Here is a 13,344-nt window from a genome sequence, read left to right as displayed (position 1 = left end):
ATGTGTGTATATATCCATCCATCCATCCATGCAGGGAGTTACATACCTACATAGGGTGATGATGCTTTCCCTCAGGGGCCATTGACTACCTGACAAGAACCCCAGTGCCTTGCATGGGAAACTTCCTTTGAGTTTTTAGTCAGGTAGGTTCAGGAGACTCCCAAAATGATACAGGTTACTGCCACTGCCTTTGGTTGCTTCTAAGAACTTGGAGGTAAGTTGCTGAAGACACCACACACTTACGACACAGGACTTGGGAGAATGGAGCTGGAACTAACCTGGAAACTTCCTCCCTGAGGGCTAGCTCCAGTAGTACCTGTGATGGCTATTCTTAGTTGTCAACTTGACTACATCTGGAATTGACTAAAACACAAGCAGCTGAGTATACCTGTGAGGATTTTTCTTTTAATTATTTTTAATAATTTTTATTATTTTTAATAATTGATCTTTTAATATTGATCTTTTGAAGTAGGAAGATCCACTTTAATCTGGGCCATACTTTCTGCTGGCAACCTATAATATAAAGGACATGGAAGAAGGAAGCTTGCTCTCTTTGCTTGTTTTTGCTCTTGCGGGCAAGTTCATTTTTTCACTGGCATTAGTTCCCACTTCTTTGGAATTCTGGTGTATACTGAAGACCAGCTGAAACATCTAGCCTCATGCACTGAACTACTAGATTCTTGGACCTTCCCTTGGTAGACAGCCATTGTTGAACTAGCTAGCTTACAGCCTATAAGCCATTCTAATAAATCCCATATATCTTCTAAAAGTTCTGTTCGTCGAGGGATTTCTGACTAGTATAATATCTGAAGGTGCTACACAAGCATCCAAGAGAGACAAGCAATCAGTTGCCCCACTCCCTTGTGCAGCCTACAATCCACAACAAAGACTGGCCCAGTAAGACAGTCCCAATCGTGACAAGCTGGCATTTTTATCTTGGGGGTAACCAACAGTTGACTAATTGGACTTGGGGTCCTCTCAATAGGAGGGAATTAATGCCTGGTCCTATAAACCTAACCAATTACCTATAGAGGGAGTGTTCAAAGACCCTGAAGGAGAACCTACTACTGCCATTTTCCTAAACCAATGTAATTTCTAAGTATATTCTAAATACTTATACTTACACCCACATGTCAGTGTAGCTCTCACCCCTCAAAGAAGCTTCTTTTTATGGTGATGGGTACGATTATAGAGATCCACAACTGGTCAAAATACAGAGAATAAGTGACTATGGGGGCCCAGTCCCAGCTAACACATCTATAACACAGCCCCTATCCATCTACTAGGAACATCACTGAAGAGGAGGTGGAGAGAGCGCAAGATCAGAGGACCAGGATGTCTGCTGTGAGACAGTGTCTTCTAGACATGACAGGAAAGCTGCACCCATGAAATTTCAGCAATATGGCTGCTTAAACAAGACCTGAACAGTGACAACACCAGGTGACATAGATGTGAAAATTTTCACAGGGTCCCATCCCTAGTTTAAGAGCTACAGGCAACCAATGGCTATTGAGAAACGAAAAATCAATTTCTCTAGGGATGAGTCACCTGTTAGGCTATCCCAAGTGGCCAGGCCTAAACATATTTCCATATGAGCAACACTACATGGAGTATGGAGTATGGTGTGTATGGTGTGTGTGTGTGTGTGTGTGTGTGTGTGTGTGTGTGTGTGTGTGTGTAATAATTAAAAAGAAGATGTTATGAATTTGAGAGGGGGGTAGGAGAATGTGAGAGAAGCTGAAAGGGTAAAATGGAAATTGTATAAATATTTATGTATGAAATTCTCAAAAAATATTTTTAAAGAGTACTGCTTGCCGAAAGTACTTATTTTTGTTTTGAAATTAAAGTTTAGGTTATTTAAAATTATATTAAAGCAATATTCTAAATAATGACCAAAGAGACTCTTGGCAGGGGGGAACTGCTCACAATTCCTCTTATTACCACTCTATCAGTGGGATGTAGCTCAGTCCTTTTAATAAGCTGCCCAGGTTGGTCTTGAACTTGTGATCCTCCTCCCTCAGCCTAGGAATTGGGGTCACAATGCTTGTGTCACCAGGACCTGGGAAAACTTTGAATTTGATCTCCTTTTGCCTAGAAATCACATTTGATTTCACAGTGGTCCAGTTATACCCTCTGTTTCTCTTTAAAGCCATTTTTCTTCAATGGGTCTGTTTGAGTCGTGGTTTGGGGTACAGTCCACCATGGTGGGAAGGTACAGCAGCAGAACTGCTGCAGCTGTGGCAGCTGGTCACACACCCGCAGGAAACACCAAGGGGTGGAGTCTGGTACTCATCGTGCTTTCTCCTTTTGATTTATTTTTTTGGTTTGGTTTGGTTTTTTCCAGACAGGGTCTAAGTAGTCCTGGCTGTCCTGGAACTCACTAGTAAACCAGAGTGGCCTTGAACTAACAGAGATCTGTCTGCCTCTACCTTCCAGTGCTGGGGTTAAAGGTGTATGTTACTATGCCCAGATCTTTTTCCTTCTTTTTATTCAGTTCATGTCCCCAGCCCATGCAACAGTACCAGGACATGCAGGGTAGGTCTTCCCTAGTCAGTTAAACCTTTTGGGAAACTTCCTCACAAATTCATCCAAAACTATGTCTTATAAATAATTCTAAATCCTATCAAGTTCTAAACCAAGCAACAGAGACATACCCTAGTAGAATAACCTGAAATATAATAGAATCCAAAATAATAAATCAGTTCAAAAGAAAATATCCCTGTCCCCAACCTGACTACCTATTCCTCACCTCAAGCATGTTCCACCTGCTACCCATAATTCCAGTTGCTCATGCATTATCTTAATCTTGCCCACTGGCCTGCAAGTTCCTTGGAGATAAGTGTCACTCATAGTATATGATGTTTCTATTGTGCCTTGCACTGAAAATACACACCAAATATGTATTCAAGCAAAAAAAAAAAATGGGACTAGGAGTGTAGCTCAGTGGTAGAGCATTTGCCCAGCATGTTGCAAGCTCCTCAGTAAAAAAACAAACAACAAAAACTGAAAACCAGTTAAGACGTGGTAGCTCCATTATAAACAATAAATAGAAACAAGATTTTTTTTTTTTTGTCTTTTGGGTTTTTTGTTTGTTTGCTTGCTTTTGGTTTTTAGAAGAAAGAGTTCTCTGTGTAGCCTTGGTTGTCCTGGCACTAGCTCTGTAGACCAGCCTGGCCTTGAACTCAGAGATCTCTACCTGCCTCTGCCTCCCAAGTAAAAGCTTACTTACCATTTGCCTTTGCCATGGTGCTTTGTCACCACAGTAGAAAAGTAACAAAGACAGAAGGCATAAAACTGGACACTGGATTGAGACACATGTCTTTAAAAACATTCTGACATCAGGTCCATGAGACAACTAAGTGGATAAAGGTGCCCATCACCACATCAGGTCCATGAGACAACTAAGTGGATAAAGGCACCTATCACCGAGCCTGACAACCTGAGTTCTAAAACTGTCAGGTTCAACTCTTGGGTTCACTAAGCTCTACTCATACTGTAAAAAGAGAAAATTGAATCCCACAAGTTGCCCTAATTTCCACATGTGTGCCATGGCATACATGTCACACAAAGGAAAGGAGGAAGGGAGGGACGAAGGGAGGGAGGAAATTTAAAATGTTAAAAAATATATTCTGTCATCATCATCAGACCCATGGAAAACTTTGGTTCTTGGGTAAATTAAATGTATTTTCTACCACTATTTTGGCAAGGAGGGAAATTGTACCAATACTACAACAACAAGTTCCTTATATGACCCTGCATTTTGGGTAGGGCCAATTTTGACACCATCACAAGAGTGACAGTGAAAAGAGCTACTGCATCTGGACAGGGCCCAGTAAACACAGCTCCCCACAGACAGACAGCTCACTCCTACCCCAGGGCAGTTTCCACACATTTGTAATTTGAAAATTACTTTAGTTGCAAAAACTGAGGACTTGCCTTCAAGGTCCTAACTGTATCAATTAATTAAATTAACATAAGTAAATTACTGCCTGAAGACTATAATAATATAGTCTTACATTATTGTGACTACAAGAGTTGAGTTCTGAACACTAGACGCTATTCTGAATTAACTGATTTATACTGATACACTTCATATTCAAAACAGCTCTTTCAGGTAGACAGCCATTACTGATCTCATTTCACAAGAAAATTGAGGCCCTAGATGGTTAAATATTTTTCCTGTGGTCATCAGGCACTCTGATTTCTGAGTCCCCACTCTTGTGGCCATGCAAAAATTGTCAGGTTCAACTCTTGGGTTCACTCAGCATAATTATACTTTGAGAACTGGTAACCTTTTAAAGCATGTATTATCAAGTTGGTTGGTTTAACTCTTGAATAATTAATTGTTTATAAACAACCAGTTTCCCAACAGCACTGTCCTAAGAAAAGAAGGACAAAGAAATGCTCATACTGAGGTAGAGTCAAGTGCTAACTGCTTTTCACACGGGATGGCAAATGGCAAACCTCTAAGGTGAAGAGCACTGTTTTCTAAGACACTGAGTTAGTTATAATATGAAGCCATTTAGGAAACATAAGAGTCATGTTTAAAATACCAACTCTAATAAGTATGCTTCATTAAAACTTCCCTCCATGTTGAATACCACAATTCTATTTTTAAGAGTAGTGATTAAATATTTTTATGATAAATTCTGGGGCTATGACAGTCTCCAGGACTCCTAAGATCTTAAATGTGGAATTACTCATTTCTGCTTATTTGGCTTCAGTGCTGCGTAATTAAGAATGCCCCTTAAGCAATCAGAAGAGTCTTTTCAGGGTACTATATTGGTTTTTGCTCTTCAAATGACACCTGTTTAAGTAGAAATCAAATCACTGCTTGATTGAAAGTGTTGGGTAGATGGTGTGGTTTGGAACTATTTTGTCAGCAATAAAGAATGAAGCTGTTTCTATACAGAATGTCCACAGCTCCTGCAAACCTTTTAAAATCTGTTCTTTCAGGGGCCACTGAGACAGCTCAGTGGGTAAAGGCCACTAAGCCTGTAAACCTGGGTTCAATGCTTGAAGATCCATAAAGTAGAAGCAAAGAACTGACCAATATAAAATTGTGTAAAAACTCTGCTGATTGCTTAAGGGACATTCTTAATTACACATCATTGAAAGCCAGGGTAAGCAGAAATGAGTAATTCCACATTTAAGATTTCAGGGGCCTGGAGACTCTCATAGCCCAAGAATTTATCATAAATATATTTAATCACTACTCTTAAAGATAGAATTGTGGTATCCAACATGGACATATACACAACAAATAATAAAAGTAATAAAGCGAATGTTAAGGCCAGGCAGTGGTGGAGCATGCCTTTAATCCCAGCACTTGGGAGGAAGAGGCAGGGGGATCTCTGTGAGTTCAAGGCCAACCTGCTTGGTCTACAGAGTAAGTTTCAAGAGAGCCAGAGCTACACAGAGAAACCCTGTCTTGAAAAACCAAACAAGAAAATAAAAAAAGAAAGAAGAAGAAAGAAAATATTAAAACAAATTAAAATTAAAATCCATCCTTTTGAGCTGGGTGTGTTGATACTGCACAGGCCTATACTCCCAGCTGCTTGGGAGGCTGAGGCAGGAGGACAAGGACAGGTGTAGCAACTTAGTAAGATTCTATCTCAAAAGAAAAAGTAGGAAGAAAGGAGTATAGAGTACTAGCTAACAAATGTGCAGCCCTAGGTTTGATGCCCAGTGCCACATTTAAAAAAGAGGAAGGAAGAAAGGAAGGAAGGAAGGAAGGAAGGAAGGGAGGAAGGAAGGAAGGAAGGAAGGAAGGAAGGAAGGAAGGAAGGAAAGAAGGAAGAAGAGAAGAGGAAGAGAGGGGGAACAGAAAGGCAAAGAGGATACTTTCCATGGCATTTCTAGGCTCAAGACATACAGAGGATGTGTGGATTCTGCATTCAGACCATGAGTTTGAATGAATCCTCATTTCTACTGACCACCTGGGGCCCTTGGACTCAACCGGCCATCTCTCAGAGCCTGTCTGCTATCTGAAAATAATAAATGAGAATAATTATTTACCTGACAATAATAAGCAACAAATAACAATTACTGGCATGGTTAGAGTCCAAGAAACAATAGGTATTACTAAAGGGAAAAATAAAAGCCCGTTAGTTTTCATTTAAACTATTTATTTAGTTTAAAAAAAAAAAGTGGAGACCCATGCCTTTAATCCCAGCACAGAGGCAGGTGGATCTGTGTGAGTTTGAGGCCAGCCTGGTCTACAGAGCAAGTTCCAGGACAGCCAAAGGCTAAGAAATTCTGTCTCAAAAAACAAACAAACAAACAAAAAAAAAATTGGAGGGATAGCAGATATTACATGGCCCACCAGAAATGTATAAGAAAGGGCATCATCCTTGGCATTTATTTTCAAACCCAAGACTCTGTTTCCTGTTCTCCTACATGACAGCCTCCACCAAGTCTCTGGAAGTTGAGACAGATTGTGCCTTGTGAAGAAACACACTGCCTGGCAGGAAGGCTGGCTTCCACCACTCCAAGCTTCCTCTCCAGGGACCTCACCCCTTCCTCCCGAGCCTTGTGTCAGATTCGCCTTCAAGAGGGATGACCCAAACTTACTTTAGCTATCATTAAATTTGAATCTCTGTTTTCCCATCTGAAATCTAATACTTTAAGGGCTGTGTACCCTGGCATCAGAGGTTTAGAAATAATATTTTAATGAGAATAAGCATTTATTAGAAAATTAGACACCCAGTTAAAGCCCAGCTGGAAAGCTACCATGTGTCAGCTTTTCCTGCCACACCATGGTAAAGGGCTGGGGGCCTAGGGCGGGGAACAATGTGGAAATCTTGGGAAATTGTATGGTAAACCACAGGGAAGATCTACACTTAACAATAATTAAACCAAGGCTTAAGAATGCCAAGTATCCCTAAACTAATGAAAAGTCAAAAGCATAATTAAGTTGTAAATTAGCCCTGCAAAGGAGTGGCAGCTCAGATGCCCAAACCAGCAAAGGAAAAGAGGCCTCCATGCATTTCCACTTCCCTGCAGAAAACAGGGTCACTGGCGTTGCAATACATGAAGTTTACCCTTACAAGCTCGTTTGCTTATCCCACTCAGTACAAGAACCTTCAAGATTCACTGAAAAAGCAAGCTGACTGGGTGTGGGAGAAAAGAGAAGGTGGCAGAAACAGACTGCTGACCAGTGCGCAGTTACACACAAATGTTTATGAAGTACAGAAATTTGCTGCTGAACTTTTTTTTTTTTTTTTTCCAACAGGATTTCAGTAGTCCAAGCTGGCCTCAAACCGGCTGCATAGCTTAGGGTGGTCACATCCTTCTACCTCTACTTTGGGAGCCATCACATGCCCAGTTTTGCTTTGCTGGAAATTAAACCCAGAGTTTTGCGCATTCTAGGCAAATTTTACTGGCTGGGCTACATCCCAGCCCCTGAACACTCTTTCGACTGCCTCCCTCTGACAAATGAGAACCATGGTTTGGACCTCCGTAGTCCCATGTGGTGCTAGCTGTTTTCACTCGTCTCTTAGGCAACAGTGATTCTGCTCTGAAACTCACCAATATCTGAACATCCAGAACTAGGAAAGTGATTTAGTAATGACACACCTAACTCCAAAGGAGTCAGATTCCTTAAAGAATGTGACTATTCAAAGCCATGAGATTTATGGTGTTATGAGACAACTGAAAATGAAATTTGAAATAAACTAAAACAAACTATATTTTATTCAGCTTGGGAGAAGGCAGACACGGAATAAGAGATTTTCTTCTGGAACTACAGAATGATGTCATTATTTTGGTACTTTTACTTCGAGGATGGAGGCAAGAGCAGATACAGATGTTTGCTGAATGCAACAGATAGGTGGCGCTCTGGGTCATAGCAGACTGGGACCATACATAATGGGGTTACTGCAGAGAAAATGACCAAGGTTTAAGCATCAGAATTAGAAAACTGAATTTTCTAAAAAGCCTTGCTTCAGCAAGAGAAAATCTGTGATTTTGACAGTATCCAGAGTTTCTGTTTAACTAAAGGATGCTAAAGAGGAGTTCCTCAGTAGCCAGAGGTTGGTTCCAAAGAATCAGACACCAAAGAGCACCAAATTACAGGGTGTTCATGAGCCTCATACAAAATGGTTCCAGGCTAGAGTTGTGGCTGAATGACAGGTTTAAACAATGACAGATTTAAAATGTGGGAGGTTCTGGGTTCAGGTCCTAACACCACAATAAATAAATAATACACCAGGCATATACCTTTAATCCTATCATTCTCAATGCTGAGGCGGGAGAATCATTTTGAGTATGAGGCCAACTTGGACTAGAGTGAGATCCTGTCTCAAAACAAACAAAAAACAAAAACAAATAAACAACAACAAAAAACCCAAAACAGGCACAGTACTGTCTATAACTAATATACATCCTCCATATGCTTTAAACTAACTTTAAATGACTTATAACGCCTAATACAAGATCAGTATTTTGTAGGGCTGGAGAGATGGCTCAGCAGCTAAGAGCACTGGCTGCTCTTCCAGAGGACTAGGGTTCAATTCCCAGCATCCACATGGCAACTAACAACTGTCTGTAACTCCAAGATCTAACACCATCACATAGACATACATGCAGGCAAACACCAATGCACATGAGAATAAAAAAATAAATTTAAAAAAAATCAATATTTTGTACATAGTTGCTACAGTGTGTCATTTAGGGAACAACGAAGATAAAAAGTGTGTACATGTTCAACACAGACACGATTTTTTTCACTTATTTTCAATCCTCGGTTAAGTCTTCAGATGTAGAAGCTGTGACTAGAGAAGACTGATCACAGTGCAGGCATTCAACAGTCCTACTACTTTTATCACTTAGGAAAATTTAAGAAAAAAAAAATGGTAGTCCTTATGAGCAAAGTACTCACTGGAATGAATATCAATCCTCATGCCTCAACCTCTGGAGTAGAAAAATCAAATTCCAATGAAGTTAAATTAATTAACCATATGGCATAATCAGGATTCCAAGGATCCTATTGTTAGGTTAATTACTTATGGCTAAGTGTCAGAATAATTACGGGGGGTGAGGGGCTGAGTTCAACCGTCAGCATTGCCAAAAAAATACAGTAAGTAAAATGTCAAAGTTAAGCAGACCTGGTGTCTCAGGCACAGCACCTGTAACCTCAGAATTCAGGAGGTGAAGGGAGGCAGATTGAAAGCCACAGCAGCCTGGACTACATAATAAGACCCTGTTGCTACTAAGTAAATAAGGTCTTCAAGTTGGGTATGTTGGCACACACACCTGTTATCTTAGCACTGGAGAGGCTGAGATAAAAGGATCAGCTTGGGCTATAGAGTTAGACCTCTCTAATTAATTAACCAATTAATTAAAGCAAAACAGGCCTGCAAAATGGCTAGCCTATATATGGATTCACCTGTCCCTGGATCCAGTCTCCCTAAAAGAGTCAGAAAGCGATGTGCCTTCTCTGGGGCTTCCAACCTGGTCGCCAGTGAGTTGTAAGTCTTACCCAAAATGCGTTTAAAGCCGGTAGTTGTGTTTTGCATTCCAGAGCTGAGCCTGCTGAAGACCCAAACTGCAATTACTGCACCCAATCTGGAACTGATGAGAGCGAGCGCGCCGGGGGTGGGGTGGGGGGTTGTCTTGCCAAGAGTTGAGAAACTGCTAGACTTAATAATGGGCAAAAAGAATGTCTTGGAAGTCAGTCATATGGCACACCTGTAACCCCAGCTACTTGGAGGCTGAGGCAGGAGGTTCTCAAGTTCACTGCCTTGCGGGCTCTAGGTCAGTATGAACAATTTAGTGAGACCCTGTCTTCCTGTCTTAAACTAAAAAGCAGGGAGGAGTAACGGATGTAATTCAGTGGGAGAGGATCTAATTTCAATTCCCGCTTTTGGGGGTAGGGGGACCCTAGCTAAGAAACATGCACATTTTCTAAGCTGTAAATAAGGCGAGAAAAAAAATGGAGGCGGAACGAGAAAGCACGTTCATAGTATTTTCAAGTTCTCGAGGCAGAAAGCTGTAGCCTGCTCTGAGTATCCTATTCTTGGGACAAGTCTCTTAGCACCTGGAATACAGTCTGGTTCCTTGCGGGAATCCCAAGTCCCCTCAAGTGAATTGAATTCACAGGACCGGATCTCCACGTAGTTCATCACCAACTGCTTTTCAGAGAAACATTCCGTAGCGAAGTTACTTCCAAGCTCCTGGGGTTCCCGGAGCGCCCCCCTCAGCTAAAGCAATCGATAGCAACGCGCGCGGCCTGGAGAAGCTGGAAACTCGGAAGGCATTTCACACCCAGCCCAAGACCACGCTGGGAAAGAAAAGTGTTACCCCAGTCCCAAACCGGGAACTCCAGCCTTGCGTAAACACCACGCCCGCCCATTCTTTAACGACCCCCTAGGATGGCCAGACTGTAATTATTTATCTCCCACATAAATCACGGTTCTGTTGACAAATCCACATGTTTCCAGTGCATTGAAGGCTGCCCCCCAAGGCCGTCCTCTCCAGATTCTTTTAAAGGCAAGATAACATCTGACACTTCCATAAACTCGCCCCTAGAGGATACCACCTAGGGACCAATACCGGCAAGATTTGTGGCACCCGCTGGGCACACGTGGGGGCAACTATCCCTAGGGCGGGCGCAGGGAAGGGACGCGTAACTGGGAGCAGTTATTTTCCAGTCGGTGGACCCGATGGAGAAAGATGCCAAACGCACTTTCCGAGCCAGCTGAACTCCGCGGGCACCTAATCATTGCCAGATGCGCGGCGCGCGCACCGAGGACATCCTGACTCCCGGGAAAACAGCCTGCCTGTGGCACTGACTGCTGGGACCGCGGAAGAGTCACCGGGAGAGTGACAAGCGCGGCCAACCCACCCGGAGGAATGATGATGCCTAGCTCTCCTCCGCATGTTTTTTCAATTACAAAGCTGGAAACTGAAATCCGTAAACAACGACTTGGGACTTCCAAACGACTCTGTGGAGACCGACGTGGAAGAGAGCGCCTCAGCGAGTCCCAACCCCAGCCTCGAGGGCTCTGGTTATGCCGCATAGCGCCCCCGGAGTCCGAGCGCAACCAGGGCGCTCCCCCCACCCCCCACCCCCGAAGTGCACCTCGGGGGACCTCCCCCGAGCCCCGAAGCCCGCAGCCTCCCTACCTTTCATGGTGACCGAGGACACGCGCCGCCCGGAGAAGTGGCACCAACTTCGCTCACTGCACGCCCATGGCAGCCGTCCGCGCTCCAGCCCTCGCGCCCAGCTCCTCACTCTGCTGCCGCTGGGCCGCCGTGCGCCGCTCACCCGGGGCGGGAGGCGCCCTCCCCCTTGCGCCCCTCCCCCTGGCCGCCCGGCCGGCCGCGCCCACGCTCCTCCGCAACCTCTGCCCCGCCCTCGGCCGCGCTTCCAGCCCTAGGGGACTGCCCCGTGCCCTGGCAGATCCCTCTTCCTCTAGCCAGAACTGCATCCCGGAGAAAAACGGGGACAGCCCCTTTCCCGGGAGGCCCGCACTTCACCCTCGCGGTGTACGGAAGACGCTATTTGCTAGGCTAGTTGCTAGAATGTGGACCGTCTGTTGAGCGGAAAGTTGGGGAGCAACGAGGCCATAGAGGCCATAGGGGTGGCGGGGAAAGGCTATCCTTTTGTCAAACAGCTCTGGGGGCGTCGAAGTCCTAGAAGTTCAAGTTTGCAAGCGCCTGTGTACGCTGTGTACGCTGGTGTTGGCTGCAAAGTACTGCAGCGAGGTCTCACTAAGAGCCCCAGATCACTACCAGACAGACACTATCCCTACTGAACTCGGGGCAAGATTACAATTTTAAAACCTTGGGCTCTTCCAGATTTTTTTTTTTGTTTACTTTTCTAAAAACAACACCTTTTTTTTTTCTGGAAAAGTTACCCTACCAAGTCCCCACCCACGCCCAACTATCGGGTGACTCCTGTTTTAGCACCACAAAAAGAGGCCGAGAATGAGAGACTTCTAAGTTCCTTTTAACAGTCGCCTTATTACCTAACAACATAAGCTCCTAGTGTGTAGGGAGGGAGGAGCAGAGGAACTATCCTCAGACATTCAAATGACACACTGTTATTCTCATCCACTAGCTTACTAAAAAGCAACACAACACTGGTTGGGCAGGGACTGAAGGTATTTAGATTGCTTAGACTTGGTAGCTCTAGACTAGTTCATTATAGGCAGGGGCGGCCTTGCTCTAGTAAAAGAGGGTACCAAGAAATTAAATAACGCGCGCAAAAACATCTCATACTTTTCACTCTAAAATCCTTTTTTTTTTAACATAAGGGAGAAAGTTGGACATCTAAGTAAGAAAAAGAAACACGCACACACTTTGAAGGCTATTCTCAAAGCCACTCCATATCTCATCGGCCTTGTCTACTTGCAGGGCAAGTAAAGATCTGGGAGGCAGCCGTAGACATGGGTTGTCAGGCACTGGTTCTCAACCTTCCTGATGCTGTGACCCTTTAATACACAGTTCCTCATGATGTAGTGACCCCCAACCATAAAATTATTTCGTTACTACTTTCATAACTACAATTTTGCTACTGTTATGAATTGTAAATGTCTGTTTTCCAGTGGTAGTAGTCAACGCCTGTGGAAGGGTTGTTGGACCCCCAAAAGCATCTCTACCCACAGGTTGAGAACTATGGGTCTAGCGTTTACTAACCAGTGCTGGACTGAGTAAGCCCATCAACTTCTTTGTTCAATTGATTTCCGGATGTAAAATGAAGAGATTCTTGGCCCTGGTTTCAATTATTTATTTCCAATTAAGTTGTTTTTAATTTCAAGTTACAGCCGGGCGGTGGTGGCGCACACCTTTAATCCCAGCACTTGGGAGGCAGGGGCAGGAGGATTTCTGTGAGTTTGAGGCCAGGCTGGTCTACAGAGCGAGTTCCGGGGAAAGGTGCAAAGCTACACAGAGAAACCCTGTCTTGAAAAAAAAAAATCAAGTTATGGCCATAACACTAAAAAGCATAGGTAATACAAGAGAAAAATCAGTAAATTGTACTTAAAAGTTAACTTGTGTGCCCCAAAGGATGCTATCAATAGTTCAGAGGTGGCCAGCTGTTGTAGCTTAGCCAGTAGAGTGCTTGCTGGGTGAAATACCAGCACTCACAGAGGTGGAGGCAGGAGGATCATAACTTCATGGTCATCTTAGGTACCAGTTCAAAGCTGCCTGAGACACTGTCTAGGGGGAGGAAAAAAAGGTATATGCAAAGCAACAACAACAAAGAATTCTCAACAGGTCTGAAGGCACAGGCCTGAAATCCTGATTGCTTTGGAGGCTGAGGCTAAGGCAGGAGGATTGCAAACACAAGTCCAGCCTGAGCAATATAGTGAGACCCTGTCTCAAAGTAAAAGCTAAAAA

General features: G+C 43.6%; 1 protein-coding gene across 1 annotated transcript in view; it reads right to left on the bottom strand.

The window, feature by feature from the left end:
* The window catches only part of Colec12 (collectin subfamily member 12), a 174,555-nt gene extending 163,252 nt beyond the window's left edge, over positions 1-11,303 (bottom strand). The window contains exon 1 of the mRNA XM_006994205.4: positions 11,128-11,303. Coding sequence (XP_006994267.1) covers positions 11,128-11,134 — 7 coding nt within the window. The 5' untranslated portion in view covers positions 11,135-11,303. The remainder of the gene's footprint in view (positions 1-11,127) is intronic.
* Positions 11,304-13,344: the final 2,041 nt, after the last annotated feature.

The sequence above is a fragment of the Peromyscus maniculatus genome, chromosome 19, assembly GCF_049852395.1.
Source record: "Peromyscus maniculatus bairdii isolate BWxNUB_F1_BW_parent chromosome 19, HU_Pman_BW_mat_3.1, whole genome shotgun sequence".
Lineage (NCBI taxonomy): Eukaryota > Metazoa > Chordata > Mammalia > Rodentia > Cricetidae > Peromyscus > Peromyscus maniculatus.
Note: the sequence above shows the minus strand (reverse complement) of the source record. Positions and strands in the feature narration are given on the sequence as shown.